The 22932-nt window shown below is 34.8% G+C and overlaps 1 protein-coding gene across 30 annotated transcripts in view; it reads right to left on the bottom strand.

The window, feature by feature from the left end:
- DMD (dystrophin) overlaps positions 1–22932 on the bottom strand; it is a 1163614-nt gene that overhangs the window by 368400 nt on the left and 772282 nt on the right. For all 30 annotated transcript variants that reach the window (XR_006934806.1, XR_006934864.1, XR_006934881.1 and 27 more), the window contains 3 exons: positions 21254–21401; positions 19203–19352; positions 752–916 (listed from right to left, as the gene is read on the bottom strand). Coding sequence is in view for 26 of the 30 variants with exons in the window: in XM_046919009.1 (XP_046774965.1) it covers positions 752–916; positions 19203–19352; positions 21254–21401 (463 nt within the window). In the remaining 4 variants the exon portion in view is untranslated. The remainder of the gene's footprint in view (positions 1–751; positions 917–19202; positions 19353–21253; positions 21402–22932) is intronic.

Genomic DNA, 22932 nt, shown 5'->3' with positions numbered 1-22932 from the left:
CAAAACAGTGTTGGTTTTTAATCTTTATGTGGGTGAACAAAATACTCAGCTATTGCAAACCAAATCAAAATAAAATTCATGGATTTGAGTAAGTTGTTGTACGCTAAAATACTTTCCCAGTCTTCATAAGGTCATGTATACATAGACAAATAATGAAAAACCAAATGGTCAGAACAGACACACAGCAAGGCCCTTTATTCTAATCAGTATATTTCATCCTCAGTTTCTTTGGCTTCATACAACCTGTGTGTAGGCACTTCTTAATACCTAAATACACATTGAGAATTAGATCACAAATATTTTATTCACAATTAGTGAACAATCAGTTTTATTCATTTCTAGATATCTTAGATGATAAGCAGTTAGACGTATTTCTTGCAGCACGAAAATCCTTACGTAGCCCTAAATATTCTGATTTTCAACTAGTTATATTGACTTAATGAAAACTGCTCAAACAGTCCATCACTGATATTCTGAATTTGATGTACTAGCTTTTTGGGCTACTCTTTCATGATATGGTTTAGCAAAAATAATTTACTATTTTTGTATTTCACCTTGCCACCCTAAATAGCTCTATCACAAGAAACTGTCTAATGGAAAAAAATAAGAATTCTTATACAGCAGAATCTTAGGGAACTGTTGTGGGTTTATGTATCAAAGCTATATTCTTAACACAAGCCATGCAGCTAATGCTCCAACTGACATTTTGACCATAAAACATCCAGATTCCTTTTTCAAACAGAAAACTTACCTTAATATCAAAAGCTCCTGGTTGACCCACTTGGTTATAAAGCTCTAGCTGGTTTTTGACAGGTGTTATCCAGAGTGTCAGTTGATTTATTTGCTGATTAAGTTCGATGAAATCCTTTAGCAGAATCTCTATTTCTTTTTGCTTCTCTGGTAGATCTCTGGACACCTGAAAAAAGTATCAGAAACTGGTTTTGTCATGAGGGTGAAAAAAAAAGCAACATAAAGCAATTTAAAATTATACACACATATACTATACATATAATACATATAAGTTAATTGTATACACTTGTAGAAGGAAATGAAGGAAAGACTAGAAACAGTAGTCAAATTATTATGGTAAGTATCTTGCCAGTCAGTTACAACATTCTCTTTCCTACAAATAAGTAAATCATCAGACCTCTCATTTTTGTTATTCTACAATTGCATTTGTAGTACATAAAAAGTTTGTTTTCTCTGTGTATGAGACTGCTTTTATGCTCCATTTTTAATCTGAGAGAGCAACACTGAACATAAAAACCATGAAAATGACCATTTGAATGACATCTAGCCTTCCTTGGCCTCTTTGATCTGGAAATTTATGAGCATCTGTTTTCTGACAAGGTGTTTAGAGTTGTCATTTTTGTCCAAATTTGCACGAGCAGATGCATATAGTGAAGAAAAATAATGAAGAAATGTGTCATCAATACTGAACTTGATTCTCTGATTTGCATTCAAAGTAGCCAGATTTTAACCAAGTACATCCTTTGCCAGTAATTAGAAATTATTAATCAGTGAATGACACAGTTCAAATCTAACAGCGCTGAAGCATTTGGAGTAAATACAGGAACAGGTTGAAAATAAATAAAACAGGTTGGAGCCAACACTCCATGCTGTCCTTCCCAGCTTGTTTTCTATAGCTGGAGAGGTGAGGTGTCACTATACAATATGGGCAGCATTGCAAACATATACTAGAGGAGAAACCATCTGGACTTGAAAAATAATTAGAAACAGCAAATAAAGGTCCTGGGAAGGGATAAGAAAATATGGCAACTAACTATCAAAAACAGCCAAGAAGTATGGTTAGTTATTCATGTCAAGGAAATGAAGTTTCCTGATGTTCATTTCAAAGCACAGGTTTTTACTAACACAGACCTTGTAAAAGTAGCAGAACATGAGGTTTCTGATGCATACAGTAGAATATAAATTCCCTCTGAAGCTGAAGCTCAACAGTATTAACAGAAGTATAGCTATCATGTCAGCTACAACAATATCATTGGTGTATACTAACTCCTATTGATGGTATTTTACAGTAGATAATTAATCAGAGCCCAGAGACATTAAAGCAATGAAGGTTACAAAAAAAAAAAAGCAGGAGTGGGAAGAAAACAACTCTCATAGCATATATATTTCTTTACAAATTCAGTTTGAAAATACTGATCTGTTGATACTACAAGACCTCTTCTACAAATATTCCACATATGGTTTAGTAGGCCATACTTAAAAGATGATCCTAATTCATTAACTTGATTTGCAGTTTGTTAAATTATCTCTGTTGTTCATTATATTCACCCCATAACATCCTTCTTAACAAAAACTGACCCATGAGTCAGATCACTTTTTCTATCCTCCTAATCTTGTTAAATATAACAAAAACTCTGCTTTTCCAGTATGGCTCAAGATACGAAAAAAAACAATTAAAAATGCATTCATTTCCCTTATGTATTCACTCAGTATCTATGCAGATCTTGGCCTAATTTCACAGAAGATTAGTTTTGTCTTTCTTACAAGTTTAGAATGATAATCCTCAATGTTTAGTAGCTTTAATATTAATGTAAACAAATTCCACAGAAAACCTATTAAAACAAAAAGGTAACCACTGGCAGGAAAAAAAATCCAAGGTGATGTCTGAAAATCTGAAATTTAAATTAATCTGTCTCTAATGACTGTTAAGCAAGTATATTGGGTCAACTAGAAGATAAACAAAAATAAACCTGTAGTATTTTATGGGAAAAAAAAGTAAATGATTACATACTGAGATGTAGTATTAAACTCTGATAAATGAGAAGGGAGAAACAGCAACGACAGACGTGGAGAAGGGTGAGGTAAAATTAATGGAGGGGAGGTTTAGTGTAGATATTAGGTGGAAATTCTTAACTCAAAGGACAGTGAGGCTGTCACAGCTGCCCAGAGAAGCTGTGGTGCCCCATCCCTGGAGACGCTCAAGGCCAGGTTGGATGGGGCCCTGGGCAGTCTGAGCTGGTGGGGAGCAGCCCTGCCCACAGATGAGGTTGGGATTGAGTAGGCTTTGAGGTTCCTTCCCATCCAAACTGTTCTGTGATTCTATGACTCTGTTATATGTTTAATCCAGGAACAGAGAAGAGGAAAGATGAGGTTTTGCTTATATACGTTACTTCAACCTCATCTTTTCAAAAATAATTACACACACACACACAAAAATAAGGCAAAACAGATTCCACCTGAATTGAGGTGGCAACATAAGTAATTCTTACAAATTAGCTCCAGGGCTAAAATTGTAGCACAAACATATGATTATATTTCCTTTATTAATTATAGTGCATGTAAATAAATAAAAACAAAATCTATGTCAGTATGAATCTGCTCATTTTACAGAGAAACTTAATGCCTTTTTCTTTTACCACAGAAATTAAAAGAGCAACAGTAGATACATAAAGACAGAACTTCCCTCAAATTCAGAAGTTCATGGCTATGGGTAAGCATGTAAGAAACAAATTTTTGACTGGATATTGGCAAGAGAATACCGTGCAAGATCCAGGTAAAATGTTTCATGCTATTGTGTGTAAAACAGATTCTTCAATTCTGCACCTATTTTCTTCTTCTTTTTTTTTTTTTTTTTTTTTTTTTTTTTTTTAAATTCTGGCATCAAGCAGTCAAGCTGACTAATCAAATTAGAACCTCATGAGCTTAAGGGAATAACAAATCCTCCCACCGAGCCAAGGTACTGCTGCAGGCTGTCCCTGGAGAGACAGCTTACTTCCTGAAGCATAATTTGGGAAACACTCCATGGTGTAACAGACAAGGGTACACTGATTGGGTCTCCTGATTCGTGCCCCTTTTGTGTTACAGCTGGACATGCAGAGGATCTCCAGAACTTTCTGTTTCTTAAGCTACAATCTTTCTGTATACCTGTTAGCTTGTCATCTTTAACTGAAGAGGAGATTACAATCTATTATAGAACTTCCTTGATGGGCTTCATCAAGTCCTGGCCATCATGACACAGCTCCAGAAGTCCTATCCCTGCAATAGAATTCTGATGCCATCGGGACATACAGCAGCCCGACTCTGTCCTCCAACTAGTTCTTAGCTCCAGGATGCCTCCAGAGAGGAGTAAACAATGTGTCCCACTCCAAAACTCTTCTTAACAGTTTTCGCTTTTTGGCCTCTTTCTCCTCCCTCTTTTATTCCTTTTTTGCCCAAGATTATCAGTCTGGTGTCTACCTAATTCCATCCTCTATAATATCTTATTTCTTTCCCTTCTGTTTAAGAAAAACAGTTAAGTTTTACTAGAGAAGGACTGACATCCTTTCATAAGCTACAAGATCAAAGCAGTGGTCCTAAGGCACCATCTGTACAGGGGTAAAAGCAGGGTGAGCATGAGACATTTTCTTCAAATTCTGCCTAAGCTGAACACAAGCCTGAAGAAAGCAAAGAGTTTTGTAAGTTGGCAAGGAATAAAGTGCACAAAGGACAAAGAATTGAAGAAAGAACAACTTTCCTGGGGACAGCTTTCTAAAACTCTGACTTCACTTTCTGCTTAAAAATTAGTATCTTCAACTTTACCTTATTTGGCAGCAGATCAACAGTGAAAACATACCTTGGTTTGCAACCAAAGGAAAAAATAGATTTGAAAGTGCAAATGAAAATAAAAGCATGGATTATTCCTTCAAAGGCAAAATTCTGATTTCAACATCAAAGGACTATATAATTTCAACGATGTGTCAAAACATTAATCTCAGTGCATGTGAAGCATCTAAAATGTTGTACTTTAGTTCAAATGTTAATTAAGTTAGATTAATTGACAGCTTAGTAACAGAATATTTGAAAAGAATTATGTTCCAAAGTGGAAAACAATAGAAGATCCTAAATTTACAAAGTGACACTGGTCTTCATAATACATAGCATTATTCTTATCTTAAAATATCAGGCCATTTTTCACTTAATTAGTTTTATGTACTTCATTTTTTCATCTCTTCTTTAAAATATTAAAAGAATACAAATAAATTGCCAAAATAAAAATGGCGATATCTCTGGAAACATGAGAATACTGTCAAATTTAAATAGCTGCATGACTTCAAAGTCTAGATATTTATCTAATATTGTTTATTTCTGTTCCATTTGTATGTCACATCTTTGATATCATCCTTCACTAAAAGCCTAAATAATCCACTTTAAGGTTCTTTCCATTCCTACCCCAACGTGACAACTTTGATGCAAAACCATAGAGTTGCTCAACTTAGCTGTATAGACCTCAAACATTTCACATGCACCAGTTTTCCACCACTACTTCATACTTTAGCTTCAGACAGATAACTCTTTTTCAGATAGATAGATATAGTTGTGTGCATGCGCTATGTGATGACTTAGAGTGAAGCAGATAGAAAGGAATACTGATTAATATCGTAAACATAAAAGAAAGAAGTTATATAGGTATGTCTTCTAATGTAAAATCGTAAAAACAATTCAATGGTCCCTGTTCTAACTCCTCATGAATATTCAGAAAACAATATTAATATCAATATCATTGCTGTGTAGTTCAAGGCTGCAACAGAAAAAAATATTCAAAATGAAAAAAATGAAATTAATTAGGTGGAGACAGTAAGAAAGAACAATTAGGAATAATTTTGTAGAGATCAGAAATGTTATCATAAGTGAATGAACTTGATAAACAGTGAAGTTATTAAAGCATCACTTATTATGAACATCCACCACATGATAAAAGAAAAGAAAGCCACTGAAATGACTCATTCAAGTGATGAATGCCTGATTTTGAATATTTCCCTTCTTGCTCACAAGTCCATGTCAAGGTCATTTCCCATTTACCTGAAAGGACCAAACAGACATGCTAGGACATACTAACAATGTTTTTCATGTACTACTGAAATGGAAAGGTCCTTCTGATATACAAAGCATTTTCTTATAGTGAGCTTCTATTGTAGGATAACTGGCAGTATGAGTTTTAAAAAAAACACCACTGGTCATATGCAGAAAAATTTAGAATGTGTAGTTCAATTCCCGGCTAAAGCACACTTCCTAATGTAAGACAAGCTGCACTTTCTGCTTTACTATTCAATTTTTGCTAAAATAAGAGGAAAAAAAGATAGGTGACTTCAGGACAGTCAGCTTAGAGCATAAATGGACCAAAAGCAAGTTTAGCTGCTGTCCACACCAAGACTGGGATATGAAAGAAATAGTAAAGTCATAAAAAGCATTAAATGCAAGCTTTAATACTGACATCAATATATTACAAGTGACACTTCCATAACGTTATCAAGATGATTACATAAAACAGCAATTCTTACAGTCACTGTTCAGAAAATTTATCTGCCTAAAATCATTTTCCCTAGACTGTGTATCAAGGAATGATTTAAAATGCAAGAAAAGAACTTAATTTTTATGCATCATTTCTTCATGAAAAACAATCAGTGTAAGAAAGAGTTTCATGTAAGTTCGGTTTAGGACACCACTTAGTTAATTAACTGAGCCATTTTCATTAGCAAACTCAATATTGACTTTAGAACAAAATCTATGCAATTTCTTCTAAGTGATGAATATTTATGAACCATAATGTCTGTGACAAAGTTAAAATAAAGGCTATTTTACTAGAGAAAGACAAAATAAGCTACTAAAGTATGTTTTTAAGATTATTATTTTCAATGTAGCCAAAGTCTCATGTTTCCCCACAAGATTCCCAGGACCTGACTTCTCTATGTGTTTTGGAGGCTTTCTTCTTACTTTTGTTTTTTATTTTTAAATTCTTAGATATGTATTTGTAACTTTCACAAGATTAATTTTTATTTAAAGGATCGTTTTTTCCCATTCATGGAGTAGAGTAAAGCAATTCACAAATGCAATACAAGAATGATTTTCTACTTCATTTGTCTGTCTAACTTTTTAAAAAGCAGACAAATGTATCCCCCAACCCAATGACTCATTATGTTTTTCTTACATGGTAATACGATGATATATATCACAATGATCTGAATAACAACACTCTTTTTATATTTAATATTTATAACTAATTGACATTCATTCTTTTGTGGTACTATCTCAGTGAACTTCTTTTGACAAGGGCATTTTCTGAGCACAAGACCCTCCACCTTAAACCTCTATTGAATACCTAGTCCAATAATTTCTTTATCTTTGTCCCTCACTCAATTCCAGAAATCCAAAACAACTGTAGAAGGTTTAGAATCTGATTCCTGCATTGACTCTTAATGAAGGATCCTCTGACACAGGACAAGAAAATTAATCTAAAGTAAAATTGCTAATCGTTCTTTCCCTGGTTTACAGCAGAAGATACCATACCTATCCCTCAAGTTATTCTTAGCCCAGAAATAGGCAAAATCCTGTATGAACCCCCCAGTACTTGTACCCTGCCTAAACAATTGTCTTGAACCTGTTAGTCATAGCTTTCTTCCCAGACTCTGCTGGGGAGTGAAGAGGAAGAAGACAAAATGGTAGGCCACAGTGCTACAAACAGCAGAGAGCTGCATGTGCTACTGTGGTGTCCCAGAGCAACACATTCATTGAATCACTTGAGCTGTAAGGGTCCCTTAAGATCATCTAGTCCAAATCCCTTGTGATGAACATGGAGGGACACCTACAGCTACATCAGGGTGCTCAGAGCCTTGTCCAGCCTGACCTTGAATGTCCCATCCACCACATCTGTGGGCAACCTGTTGCACATTTTTTTGAATCATAGAATCACTCAGGTTGGAAAAGACCTTAAAGACTATCAAGTCCAACCATAACCTAACCATACTACCTTAACTCTAACAACCCACCGCTACATCATGTCCCTGAGCACCACATCCAAATGGTTTTTCAACACATCCAGGGATGGTGACTCAACCACCTCCCAGGGGAGCCTATTCCAGTACCTAACAGACCTTTCTGTACAGTTTTTACTGATATCCAACCTAAACCTCCCCTGGTGCAACTTGAGGCCATTTCCCCTCATCCTGTCACCTTTCAACAGTGAGAAGAGACCAATCCTGCTCTCACTGCAATCACCTTTCAGGTATTAGAAGAGAGCAATAACGTCTCCCCTCAGACTCCTTTTCCCTGGACTAAACAACCCCAGTTCCTTCAGTCACTCCTCATAGGGCATATTATCTCCAAGCCCTTCACAAGAAGCCTTGTTGCCCTTCTTTGGAACTGCTCCAGCACCTCCATGTCCCTTCTGTATTGAGGTGCCAAAACTGAACACAGTACTCGAGGTGGGGCCCCACCAGTGCTGATTACAGGGGCAGGATGACTTCCCTAGTCCTGCTCACCACACCATTCTTGATACAAGCCAGGATGCCATTGGCCTTCACACCATGTAAAGCTCAATCTCTTCTTGCAACTTGGCAGACTGAACACAGCAGTCCCATCACTACTTTTGTAATTCCAGGCAGCAGAGTACTTCCTGCCTGCTGCTGTGTCTCATCAGCCCTTCTTTTCCTTTTTCTTATAAGATTTTATATTATCTGATTACTTTACTTTCAAGACCATGCCCAATACTGAAAGCTTGACTTCCATGTGTAATCAGCTTACAGTGGCAATCAGTCAATAGCTAATTAAATATAGGATATGTTCTTCAGTGCTATTGCCTGCATCTGTGAAAAGCTTCCCAGAAGCACAAAACTGCCATGGACTTTCTAAAAATTATCATCTGCCAGAATGCCTGATAAGCAAAACAAAGCCAAAAAAAAATTGCAAAGAAACAAATGTCAATAGAAACAAAACCAAACAAACAAACAAAAAAAGAAATGCATTTTACTTGGTAGAGGAAATTGATATAATTGGATTTAAGGTTTGCAATAAAGCAATAAAATCATTACAAAACAACAATTTCTTGTATAAGAGAAGTATGTTAGATAATTAATGCACAGATAAACTATGTTATTACCACAAAAATTAAACAAGGATATTTTGCATTATCTTTGGACAGCGTAGATAAATTTGAACGGGATTGAATTTTGTATACAGATGTTTATTTACAGCATTTCTTAGAAACAAAGAATGTATTCCACTAAAAATTGTAGAAAAAGAAAAATATGCTGGTATTCCAATTCTACTGAGTGATCCTACCTACTAATGCGCTGACATGACTGATAGAATACAGGTAACAATGAATTTAGTTTGGCTGTTGGTTGTTCTTTGAGAAATACCTCCTTTAGCACTCTGAGGAAGGTGACAACTTTTCATTTGTGAGAAACATGCAGTTAACAGAAAAGTTGAGTGTGGAATTTACCTTAGATAACAGTGCTCAGCGTAGAGCTCCGTATCATAACAACAGGCAATTCTCTGGGTAATGCTGATGATCAGTTTTTTTAAAAGTGTTTTTTGAACTCTGAGACAAGTGGCCAAAAAAAAAAAAAAAAAAAAAAAAGGAAAAGGAAAGGGGAGGCTTACCTCTAAGGCTATTCCAGACTACCATTTGTGAAACTTCAATTATAAAAGCATGTTGTAATATAGACAGACTTATATAATTGAAATATAAACTTTATCTTACAAACAGAAAGTAGTAGAACATGATTTTAGGTCCCTACGGTCTTTCTCGATAGAAATGCATGAAAGACTTGTCACAACAGGGCAGTCTGGTGGGAAATGAGGTTCAGAAAAGACCAAACCCCTGTCAGTCATTCAGTGGCATGTGATACTTTGCAAACCACTGGTCACTGCACTTGAACTCTTACAAATGCAGTTGCTGCAGTGCAGAAAAATGTGAGAGGATTTGCTTAAATAGATTTACTTGAAATCAACCGTTTCAATCATAGTAATTACTAACTTGGTATATGCGGAGAGTACAAATGCCTTTAGAATCCATGTTTTTATATTCAAAGTGCTTAGCATAACTTCTGAAACAGATAACAAATATATTCCAGATTCATATTCCTAACAAAAATAGGATAGGAAGTTACTAAAAGATGGTATAAAGTAAGTTAGCAAGATAGTATTGTATATATGCACACATACTTACATTTAATCATGAATTCTTGGTCTCGATAGTAAAAATAATTACCTCTTGCAGGATTGTATTTTGTAAATATTTTTTTGAAGTCTTATAGTTTAAAGTGAAGCAAACAGAGCAGCAGTGTGGCCTTAGGAAGACACATCTGCAGTCTTCACAATGAATATAAAAATAAGTACAAATGTTTTCTTCCTACATATCCTACGTATTATTATCAAACGATCTCTGAAGTCATCAATTTAACCTACTTCATAATGAACTTTGTAAAGTGAGACAAGACATTTATCTTACACTTTCTACATCGACATAACCAGTATCATCTTCTCAGTAGGAACTTAAGTCCTTCAACTTCTAATAGTTCTTAAAAAATAACCCTACTGATGCATCAAGAATTCTCAAGAATTATATTTATTCACAACAGCAGTTAGTTACACTATGGAAGTTATTATCTCTTTTGAAGAAGCTAAGCCAGCCTTTCGTCTTTTGACAAAATGAGTAAAAATGTATTGGCATTTCTGATTTTAAGGATAAATTTAGAAATGGATATTTAAATTTGTATTTAGAGTAATAACATTCAGGAAAGTCTTCTATGAAATAGTCACATGACTTCTTTTTTTTCCAAAAGTAGACATCTCTTTAATGTTAATTAGCCAAAATAATTTATACATTTTTAGCACAATAATGCTTTGAAAGTAGAAATGGTTAATGACTCAGAGTTCATAACTGAGGAAAAAAAACAAAAGTGTGGTAAACAGGACTGGTGTAGATTTTCTCATCTAGAAGCATAGGATTTGTACAAGACAGTTTGCTTTTCTTACCTCTAATCAGAAGAATTACAATATCAAAAACATCACAAATAGTACTACTAGATGCTTTGTGGGCTTTAAGAAAGTGAAACAAAGAATCACAGAATGGCCTGGGTTGGAGGGGACCTCAGGATCATGAATTTCCAACCCCCCCACCACAGGCAGGGTGACCAACCTTCAGATATAATGCTAGACCAGGCTGCCCAGGGCCCCATCCAACCCGGCCTTGAACACCTCCAGGGACGGGGCATCCACAACCTCTCTGGGCAGCCTGTTCCAGCACCTTACCTCTCTCAGAGTAAAGAACTTCCCCCTGACATCCAACCTAAATCTTCCCTCCCTCAACTTAAAACCATTTCCCCTTATCCTGCCGTTATCTACCCTTTCAAAGAATTGACTCCCCTCCTGTTTATAGGCTCCCTTTAGGTACTGAAAGGCTGCAATGAGGTCATCCTGCAGCATTATTTTATCCAGGCTGAGCAAGCCCAGCTCCCTCAGCCTGTCTTCATAGGGGAGGTGCCCTAGCCCTCTAATCATCTTTGTGGCCCTCCTCTGGACCCTCTCCAATTGCTGCTTAAATATATTGGTATTTAACATGCTGTAGCACATAGATGACTATCCAGAAAGTTCTTAGGAGTAATGCATATTTTGAAATTTTCAAAAAAAAAGAATTCTGCTTCATCTCATCAATGCAAATGTTGCAACTCATTAGAACACGTACAACATTTTCTTTTAAGCAGTTCCTTAATTTCTCTGTAACATTTTTCATGTTTATGAGCAACATTGCCCCAAATCCACAAATAATACCATGATAAATATCCAATTTATCTATATTTGACTTTCATTATACTCATTATGTTTGCTGTCATTTATTGTTAAGCTTAAAATACACCTGTAAAATTTAAGTAAAACACATAAAGCTAGATTCTAGAGTGTATATATATAAAAAAAGAATCTTATGTCTTCAAAATTGACTCAAACTTGTCTCAATGGAAAAGAAGAACAAATAATCAGTACTATGTCACAAAAGCCCTTGATATTGTGTAATTATTGCCTGACTGCTTCAAAAACATTTGGAGCATTGTGACTTTTTCTCTAAACAGACTTCAGATTGACAAATAGTTTCAAATGAGAATAAGCAACATGCTGTAGTAAGAGAATATTTAGTAATATTTAACAAAAGAAAGGAAATTGACGGTATTATTAACGAAGAGATCAATTGGATATTTCTCTGCAGGACTTCAGAAAGAGCATGAGACAGTGATAGTACCAACTTTTACAATGTTTTAAACCTTCACAATATTGCAATACCACGAAATAATATATTTTTACAATATTCCTATGAGATAGCAGGTTGTACAGAGGAAAATAGAGCAGCTGGAAAATTAAACAACTTCCCTGGCATTTCTAAACTGTGGGAAGTGGCATGACAAATTGGTCTCTGTAAAGTACCATACCCAAATATAACAGCAATCAGGGATTTACTGCACCACAAACTTCCTTTTCCTGATGCTGTGCTACTGCATCTATTTATTCATATTGCTTTACTGTGTGTGGGGAGGGTTTTCTCAATTCCTTCTGCTCTCAAGAATTGCACTCATCTAATTTTAATTTTGATCTTATTAATTCCAAATAATAGATATGTTGAAAGATTAAAACAAACAAACAAACAAAAACTCTTAGAATTTAAATTGAAAAAAAGCAGCAATTAAATCAAATCACTGTTTTTTTTTAATTTTCATTTTGTAAAATAAGTTCTTCTACAACATCTGCTAAAAAAACAGTATCATACCACAGCAACACTCAGCTCATTTGAATCTATTTTATTTGGGGTCAAAACCAAAGTCAGCACAAGTCTGTGGAGATATTCAGGTTATTTTCAGACATGGCATAAGTTTAGCACTAATTTTCCAAATTTAAAAACCATTGCATCAAAATCATAAAATCAAACCAGCCTAGAAGAGATATGTTAGCCTAATTCTGATCTGCTAGCATTTCTTATCTTACAGATAGTAAATAATAAAATGTCAGTTTATGTTAAACCATTTCATTTTCTCTAACCTACAGTGAATGAACTTATCATTGATTGCTGAGGTTCTCAGAGCTATTATAATAAACCTTTTAAATTAATTCTACTAAGTAAACATCAGGGGAAAAAAGTAGATGTCTGTTATGTTTCGCTATGTCTTATGATAGCCTCCAGTTCTTTCTAACATCAGACATTAGGATGAATTACAGTATAGCATGTAAAGTGGAACAAAACATAATGTACGAAGCTAATAAAACGACTGAAAATTGCTTTTGTAAGTAGGCTGTAGAACCCAGTCCCCAGTGTGGTCTGTCTTCTAACATGTGCAATCTATTGTATTCAAAATAACTAAGAATCTCAATAGTTTTAAATCAATACAGACAGAAAACTGCAGTATACGTATCCAAAATGAATTGGAAGGAAAAGGGTGGAAATAATATTGACATTCTTATTAGGCTAAAAATGCCTTAGTGCATACTTTCTTGTTTACTTTATTTTCACAATCCGTAAGAGAACTTTATTTTCATAGAGAAACAACTTCATTCCAACACAGGAGAAACCAGAAAGAAGTAGTAAATAACAGATCAGATTTTCTTAGTATTTTTCCGTACCACATATAAAACCAACTGAGTTTTTGAATATGCAAATATATCCTAGCTCTTCAGCCTCAGAAAAAGGAAGGGTTTACAAGAAAAAGAAAAATGTTTAGTTCTCACCAGCATGGCTTCCTTAACTCTCCTCTATCTAATCTCTGTGATTATTCAACTTATTTACTGGCTAAGTACTTAAGTGTCTTACCCATTTGAATAACAAGCTGAAAAAAGGGACACAAAATGATACAAATTCCCACACACAGAAGAGGTAGGCCTTTAGAACCTGGCATCACCCTGCAGGAGCATGCTCCTACATCATGATGTACAAGCAATAGTTCTTCTGCCATAAGGTTAACAACATTATTGACTTTGGAACCCAAAGATCTTTTCACCTTCTGCTCAGAAATTTGAAGATTCATTAGGAAATAAAGTTTATGTTCTCTCAGAAAGAAAAATTACTATGGCAGGAACTTGGTAGAAATAAGCCTCTGTTCCCCAGGAAATTGGAACAGGAAGTACAGCCTCAAGTACAATGGGCAGCGCTGAGCTATGCTCTCTGGTGCCAGTGACAGGACCTGAGGGAATGGCATGGAGCTGCGTCAGGGGAGCGTTAGAGTGAAGGTTAGGAAAAAGTTCTTCACCTGAGGGCAGTGGGCATGGAACAGACTGCCCAGGGTAGGAGGCATGGCCTAAAGTGCCAGGGTTCTAGGAGCGTCTGGACAACTCTCTCAGACATAGGGTTTAGATTTTAGATCCACACAGGGTAGTCCTGTGTGGAGCCAGGGGTGGAACTCCATGATCCTTGTGGGTCTCTTCCAAATTGGGATATTCTGTGATTTGAAGCATATCTGGGCAGCAGGACTCTTTAGTTGTCTTTGCGGTGAAGGGCAATCTTTTCTCCCTCCAGGAAACACAACCATATGGAGTGTAAGTTGGAGCAAAATTGAATCACTGATACCAAATAAGAAGACTGAGTATAACCCCATGCACCCTATAACTACATGCAACTCTATCATAGCATATAATTTCATAATTTTCTATTTTAGTAAATTTTAGTTAAACAACACTGCCAAACAGAAATTATAGGAATATAGATGTATTATCCATATATCATATATTTTCCTATTACTGATAGGAACATATCAGTACACCCTTGTGTATAATCTCCATGTACTCACTTTCTAGACAGAAAACAATGGTCACCTTCCAAGTTCAAATTAAATCTTAGAATAACAAAGTATCCGTGAAAATAGCCAGTTTCAAATGTTACCCAATGGTGATGCAAAACACATACATTTCACTACAATTTGGCCCAAAATAAATTTTTAACATCAAGTCATTTGCACTGTTTTATTTCTGTGTTGTGCTTCACACATGCTGGGAAACAGCAACTTATCTTCATACTGCTAGTAAACTTGCTTTTTAGAATCTTAATTAGTAGTATCTGCTAGCCATACACACACACACACACACAGTGGAATGAAACCTGTCTACTTTTATTTGTTTGTGACACTGTCACATTTATTCCATCAAACAGAAAGAAGCATAACTTCATTTTTTTACATGTAAGATCATTTATCAGTACCACTCATAAAGAACGTGCACTATAAATAACTAGTAACCTATCATAAATTGTAATAAGTAATTTAGCATTGCATCATACCTTGTTAAATGTAAGAGAATTGGATAACTTATTACCAAAAAGCAAATTCAGGAAAATATTTTTTTTATCTCCAAACTGCTGGCTACATTATCATTTCAAATAAAAAACACAGAAATCAAACTGTAGCGTTCATTTTCCAAGATGCTTTCCTGTCCATCCCACTAATAATAACAATGGCAATTGTAGTAGCTTAAACCATGAACTCAAACTAAGTTGCATTAACATGCTGAAATTTGATGTCATCACAGGTAATCCGCGAATAATTATTACTCAAGGCAAGCTACATTACATGAACCCTAACCTTGTTATGACTTTGTCTTTCTGCAGTTTCTAGGCCCATCTGTTTTTCTCTACACTTGATCAACCAAGCTTAGAAGACCTATACTTTTCTTGGTGGTACAGAAAATGCTCATGAATTATAGCCATGTCACTCCACTCCTTTTTTTTTTTTTTTTTTTTTTTTTATATAGCACAACAAATTGATTTGCTGTGGCAGTAAACAGTGAATCGGTCTCTTCGGTGTCTAGTAATTAGTTCTAATGCTAGCAGACAAATTAAAAGGCAGCAAAACAAAATGTCTCCATCAGGCACTTATAATAACCTTCATAATACATACAGTAGATGTTGTGAAGACTAAGATGGATAAATGAGGACAATGCTGATTTTGGCATCCAGCTTACTTTCAGATAATCTAGCTCATCCCTCTTGGCTGACACAAGACCAAGAATATTATTAAAGAGTAATAAACTCCTTCTAGCAAACCTCTGATTCCATGGTTCACTGGTCTCAGACCTAATCTATCAATCCATTTACTGCACACTAAAAGGTAAGAAACCCATTACAGATCTGTTATATACCCTGGCAGGTGGTATATGACAAGAACTGAATTCATCACAAACTCCAGTGCCTAGTACCTCTTTGTATGCTTTGAAGCCCTAGGTGGTTAGCTTACTTGGCTATCACAGCAGAAGATGCTTTGAGCTTTGAAAATAAATGAAAATTCTTGACGTAAAGACATAAAAATGGTTATAAAACACTTCATTTTTTTTGTATTACTAAGAATTCACAGAGATAGTGTTATTTTCATTTTTACAAGAAATACTGACTTTGGAGAGGGCATAATAAGTAAAACCAGGCTAGAATTTAAAAGTCATACTTTTAAATGTGGACTTTAATCTTCATTCTCTGCTTAAACTATGTTTGAGGTAGCAGCCTATTAGAATCACTATTCGATAAAGGTGTCTAAGGAAATGTCATTTAAAATTTATTACTATGTAACAGAAGAAAAATTCTTCATGTATCTATTCTCAAGGTCATCAGCACATGATATAAACATCTAAAAGCAAAGACAATACTGAATCAGAAGAAAAAAAAACTTATTTTATGTGACTGCAATTCCTTTCATCCTCAATTTCTTTTCTCAGCTTATTTCCACTGCTGTAGGGCAACAGTTCCCATGACTGTAAAAAAGGTTTGAACATGATTTATTTCAAATATGTCACCTTGAAGGTTAAGACTCACAGTGCTGTCACCCTTTCCAGTGTTTAGCAGATCAAGGCAGAACAAAAATTTGTCATACTCTTAGGAGATATTTGGCTATGTTTTCAACTGGTAATTTTCAATTATCACAGCTTCACTGAAGTAAACAGAATTACTCTAGCATACACCGGATAAAGAGCTACCTTACCATGTACATTTTATGTTTTGAATGAAGTATCATCCTGAAAGATGAGGTAATCAGAATCAGAACGCTCTTACACATTCCTTTCTAGCATAGATGCCGGATAGCAAAACAAATAGCTGGAAACAAAAGGCTTAAATCAAAAGATATACTCCAAGATGGGAATGGAGGAACAGGAAAGCCCCAGAGAAACCTCTGTGCTGATGAGGTTTGTCCATTGTGCTTTGAGGAACAGAAAAAAATATACCCTCATCAAATCAACTGACTGCAGAACCATCCTCCAGTGACCTACTGAAGATCACTTGATATAAAAGTGTGATTAGGAAGACAATGTATGTCCCTCTGTCAGGCCTGCAGACTTCCCATGGTACCTGATTTTCCTACAGACCCCAGGGTTTCATACCTTAAAATAACAAAATTAATTCCTTCAGCTATATAAAAACTAATCTTATTGATTTTACATCTCCAGTATCCAGAAAATTGAGTTTTCCTGCACAAGAGGTGAGAGCTATGCAAAAGAAGAAAAATACTGTTGTTTACTTTTTTTTTTCCTTTCAGTTTCCAAAAAACACAGAGAAAAAAGGCGAAAATGTTTGGTATTTTCATTCATTCTGGGAGAAGTCTAATGACACAAAACCAAAAAGAACTTTGTTTTTTTTCCACCTTGACCTTTCAAGATTGTCTGAAAAACAGAATGACTTCAGAGAAACATTTGGAAATCCCACTTTACAGGTAAGGATTTGAGTCTTGTAATTTTCAAACTCAATTTCTGCTCATTAAAAAATGAAATGTGTTTTCCACATTCTTTAAATTCAGCAACTTCAGGAGGGTGAGAACTTTTCAATTTTATACATATCCATATGTAGATAACTGAAATTGAAATAGTGCACTTCAGTAACAATCACAAAGGAAAGTTTAATTCTCCAGGTTCAGCCTCTTTTAGCAATAAATGGAAATATTCTGGTGGTCAACTCCAAGCCTAAAGTCTTGCCAGAAGCATTACTGAGGTCTGCTGCAACTTTTAAAGAGAAAGCTTCTCTAAACAGTAGCTCTACCCCCTATATTTCATCCAAAACTCAACAGTATTTACAGTTATTTGTGTTGCTCTGTATATAAGTTACCCGGAACATTTCTGAATTAGCAAGCAGAAAGTGAAAACACAAAGTTTTTAGATAAATGACTAATCAGTAAAAGCTTTCATTCAAAGACAAATTACAGTTTTTGTAGGTTTCTGTCATTTTACTGAATGACAACAAAAGCCAACACAAATATTTCTTGCCTGAAAGTGAATGCTTTCTCAATACTACAGCAGAGATATTCCAATCATGGTGCCTAAATTCAGCTACATACAAGCTTACATCAGCTAGAAAATAGCATTAATTTGATCTCAGAGTTTTCTGAATTCCTTTTAAATATATTGATTTCAGAAAGCCATTCTGTAAAGAAAGAGATACTTCTGCCCAAACACCTAAATGATTTATGTGCTCAGCTCCAATTTTGTGAATGCGATCAATATTTATTATCCATTTTTGCTTGAGTCATTAGGTAACATTCTAAAACTTGCCAGACTATTTCTGTTAAGAAGAAGAAACTAATGAGAGTTCCACAACAAATAAATTCCTGTTTATTTACCCGGACTGCACTTGAAATATCAATTCTGTGAACACAGCTGAATGTAGTATTCTTGACCACAAACTCCAGCGTGTATTTTCAGTAAGGCACTCAGAAAAAGATCTGTTTTCTCACCTTTTCTTCCCAGAGCTAAACACAGCTTAAGCTTTATCCCCCCCCCTTCTTATCACCCTGGTGACTGTGCCATCAGTCTCACAAATCCTTCAGTTGCATCTTCAAAATTCTACCTGTTCTCACCAGACTGATAAATACCTTGGATGGTGGTCCTTTCAGTAGTGCTTTCTACAATCTCTGCTACATACTACTTCAACAATGATGTACAGAAAAATCTTGCCTTACTTTTCTTCATGGGTAGGGAGATCCCAAAAAGCATAATGAATGGGACTTTTCTATACAGGAACTAAGAGCTCATAGTTGGAAACATCACAGAACATGAATGAGTAGTTGCAGCTTCCACCTCAGGTAGAGACCCGGGAAGTGTTTCTAGAAAAGCAATCAGCCATTCACTACTGTCTCTCACACATCTGAATCACAAAAAGTAGAGTATTTGCTGAACCCTTAAAATAACCAAGCTACAAAAATCGTGCACTGCACTCTCCTCTTAAGCAGCAGACGTGTAATTTAGGGAGTTAATTTGGATGCAACATCATCACTTTCAGGCACACACTGTCTTCTGTTATTGTTTCTCACAGCAGTGTATTGCATACATTTTCTTTCAGCAGGTTCATTATGTGTACAAATGTCTCTACAGGTTCTTCCGAAGAAAAATAATGCCCACTAGAAAATATATAATGCAAATATTTGTTGCAGATTAAAATTTTATACTGCAGTTAAATCACTAATATGTCTAACCTTTAACAAGCGACGGCTAGCCTCCTTCAGTGTACTCTCAAGCTTATGTTTTCTTTCTGGGTTCAGTGATGCACTTCCAAGTGCTGTTCCTCCAGTTTCATTTAATCGTTTCAGTATTCCCTTGTGTGGCAGCAGCTCTTCAACTCTTAACTGGAACAGACAAATACAGCAGCTAAGATGAACTGTGGTAGAATTTTCAGCTCTCTTATCTTCAACCTTATCGATTTATCTATCAGTTGAAGGAATAAACTCAATTCAAGACAAAATAGCCAAAGCTTTCTGAATATAGAAGGCTAAAACTCCCCCCAAAAGAGACCGTATTAGTGAATTAGGTCTAAAGTGAGTCTTAAAAGACCAAATAAGGGGATTCACAGAATATTAAGCACTGTTGCATGACAATTTCTCACTTCTTGATGCTCAATATCTTATGTATACAGATTTTAATTATCTCTTAGCATGGTTAAAAAACAAAACAAAACAAAAAAAACAAATACACCACCAACACTTTGGAAAGGTACTTCTCCCTATTCTGTGTGATGAACGTAGTCACTCAGATGGTATGTGGTGAAAAATCTTCTACTCCAATCACCAGTTCATATATGCTCATAAAGACACACAAAGTACAGCCAAAGGAAGCAAGGTATCATCAAAATGATGTAATCATCACTTCTCCATCAAGCATGCAGTTAATGCAAGGTTAATATGTTGAAGTAACTTTATATATTAAGATAATATAACTAAAATATATATTTATTCAACTTTTTTATTATTAATAACACAATGTAGCAGGTATTAACACTGTGCAAGCTGATGCATTACTTTTTGATGCATTAGGATGTATTTTCTTGTATGACTCCAAAAGAAAAAGAATGTAAAAAAAATGAACTATAAATCAAAAATGCTAGTATCTTTAATTTTGGACTATTTATCATGTGGGAATTACATAGTTAGGGAATACTTGCGTATAAATCAAGAGTGGAAAACTCATGGATCTTGAATATCAATTCAAACCTTAAAATCATAATCATGTCTGCAAATGATAAGATGTATTTAACACCCCATAAAGAATTTTCTTTGTCTCACAAAATCTCTGACCAGTTCACAGATACTTTATACTTAAGAGTCAGAGGCATGAACTTAGCATATGACTAAGCCTTGCTTTCCTCAAAAACTACGCACTACTATTTGTTCTATTTTTATTTATTTAGAAACAAACTTGATTTTTACTAAAGATTTTTTTTTTTCAAATTTTGTTAAAGTAAGTACAATATAAAGTCAAACCATTTATTTTGAGATTCTTTAATACTATGTCCCATCACTTTCTGAGTTTGTTCAACTTGGATTGAAATAAAGGATAAGTAGTCCTTATCTTCAAGAGAGGTCTGGAAACCTTTTAGATATGTTGCCCATATATATTATGCACCTTCCAACTAAGGGTTAATTTACTATTGAGCAAGTTCTTACACACATTCTATTGGAAGCATTTCAAAACTAAACAGAACAATTCCTATTTCATATATTCATTACTAGTATCATAGACTAAAACCTCTAACATCTTCATTAAATTATTAAAGGCTAAAAAATACATTTAATATCTGATTTTATATTTTTCAAAATAAAATGTGTTTAAAAAGTCACCGTTAAGTTTACTCCAGAAAATGCTGAAGCACTACTTTAAGCAGTTGCTAATTACAATCATGCACAAATTTCTAGATACGCTTCTTATGAAATACTGAATATAATTTCCTTAGTGGGTATTTGTAACATGTTAACAAGACACCTATAGAATTTTTTTTTTTTTTTTACAGATGAAATTGTCATGTTCACATACTAGAAACTTAAACTAAGAAATAAGAATGAAAAAGATTGGGATTCATTATTTAGTGACAGGATAGAAACTTCCCTTTCACTACATTTTCCATTACTTCTCTTATTTTTGTACGCTTAGTATATACTTCTACCTGGGCTTTCAAACTGAAAATAGCATTTAATTTTCTTCAATGCAGAAATGACAAATTAAAAAATAAGAGAAATAATAAAGCTCGAAATACCTTTACTTTGCCAAGGCAGTCTCTTAGCTGGTCTTCATTCCCTGGTTCAAGGGGAATAGCAATGACGTTCTCTGTTTCCTCTAACCATAAAATCAGCTTGTTCAAGTCTTCTTGAAATTCTGATAAAATATTCTTTTCTTCCTCTATCCTGTAATAAAAAAATGAAATTATTCTGTGTGCTCCGAGAGAACTAACAGCATGGAAACCCAGTGCCAGAAACTAAGAACTCTAGCACTAAATTTACCAAAACAGATCTGTAGAAAGTGCTACTAAAATCTATTTGAACACACTGTGGAAACATATTTTGGTGACCACGCCACATACTTTATGTAAAGCACAGTAGTACTAGTCCCTGTGAAGAAATAGGATCAGATTTATCTCACTTAACATTAGTTAAGTGTTTGCTCTATGTCTACAACTCAGCTGTTGATTCTCTAATACAAATTGTTTTCACTGAATAACAGTTGTCGTGTAAATGTTACAATAGATATTGTAATAAATGATTACAATAAGTAGAATTGTCGGTTGGACTGGATGATCCTGTTGGTCTTTTCCAACTTCTGTGATTCTCTGATTCTATGATTCTAAGAAACAAATTTAGCTGTATTTTTCTTTTATTAATTAAAGAGAATCCAGATGACTAAGACATAAACATTGCAGGTAACTGAAGTCAGATACAATTCTTTCACCACAACTGTACAAATATATGGAGATCTTTGCTTTTGTGTCCAAGTTTCCCAAAGCTATCAAGATACATATGGAAATCATTTCAAAGGCAGCAGGGAATAGCACTGGCAGAATCTGAGCCCCTTGGGACTAAAATTATGCATGGATCTATTCTGAAGGAGAAAAATCAGGTTAAAATAAAACAACGTGTAATTTATCCTTCAAGCTAATTCACAAAGCTAAGGATACATCTGTACAGAAAGACTAAGTAAAGTTTTTTTATTCCTCTTTCTTTTCCGTTTGAAGTGACCTAAGATCAAAGCAAAAGGTACAAAAACAGATTGTTGTTATTATTTCCAAGATCCAACTGAGTTTGTGAGATTAGGCCATTTATTACACATAATAAGATGTTGTATTAGTATTTTGAGAATATAACTCTACATCAGAGTGGAGAATCAAGATCAGTGCTACTAACATATTATTTCTGAATGATTTTTAAAAAAAGGATTAACACAGAGTGGAAATGATTTTAACTATGTCTGGTCTCCCATGCTTGTCACTTCTCAGCCCTGACCACCAAGTCAGAACCCTCAGAACATTCTGAGCTGTGAAACAGAATGAAACCTAATTTAAACTACACCATCTTTTATTTATAGGATAGATTATTTACACATTATTATTATTATTTTGAAACTATTTTTTCTGATTGCTGACTTCAGCAAAGAGTTCTTTAGAAATTATATATAAATGAGTTCCAGGTAAAAGAGAATCAGTAAAAAGTGTCAAGCTTCAGATCATCTAATTAGAAAAGTACGGAAAACAACTGTTGTTTGACAAACCTGCATGTGTCTGTACATAAACAGCTAAGAAAGTACAAACTAAAAGTCTTTATTCAATCAGAACAGGAATTTAGGAGCTTCTAACAGTATCTCTCATCCAAATCCCCAGAATATTTCTCCATACATTAATAAGTCCATTTTATCAATGAAATCTTGTATGGCTTTTTTTTTTTT

Source organism: Gallus gallus, chromosome 1 (assembly GCF_016699485.2).
Source record: "Gallus gallus isolate bGalGal1 chromosome 1, bGalGal1.mat.broiler.GRCg7b, whole genome shotgun sequence".
NCBI classification, from domain to species: Eukaryota; Metazoa; Chordata; class Aves; order Galliformes; family Phasianidae; genus Gallus; species Gallus gallus.
This window is presented reverse-complemented; position numbering and strand designations above follow the sequence as displayed.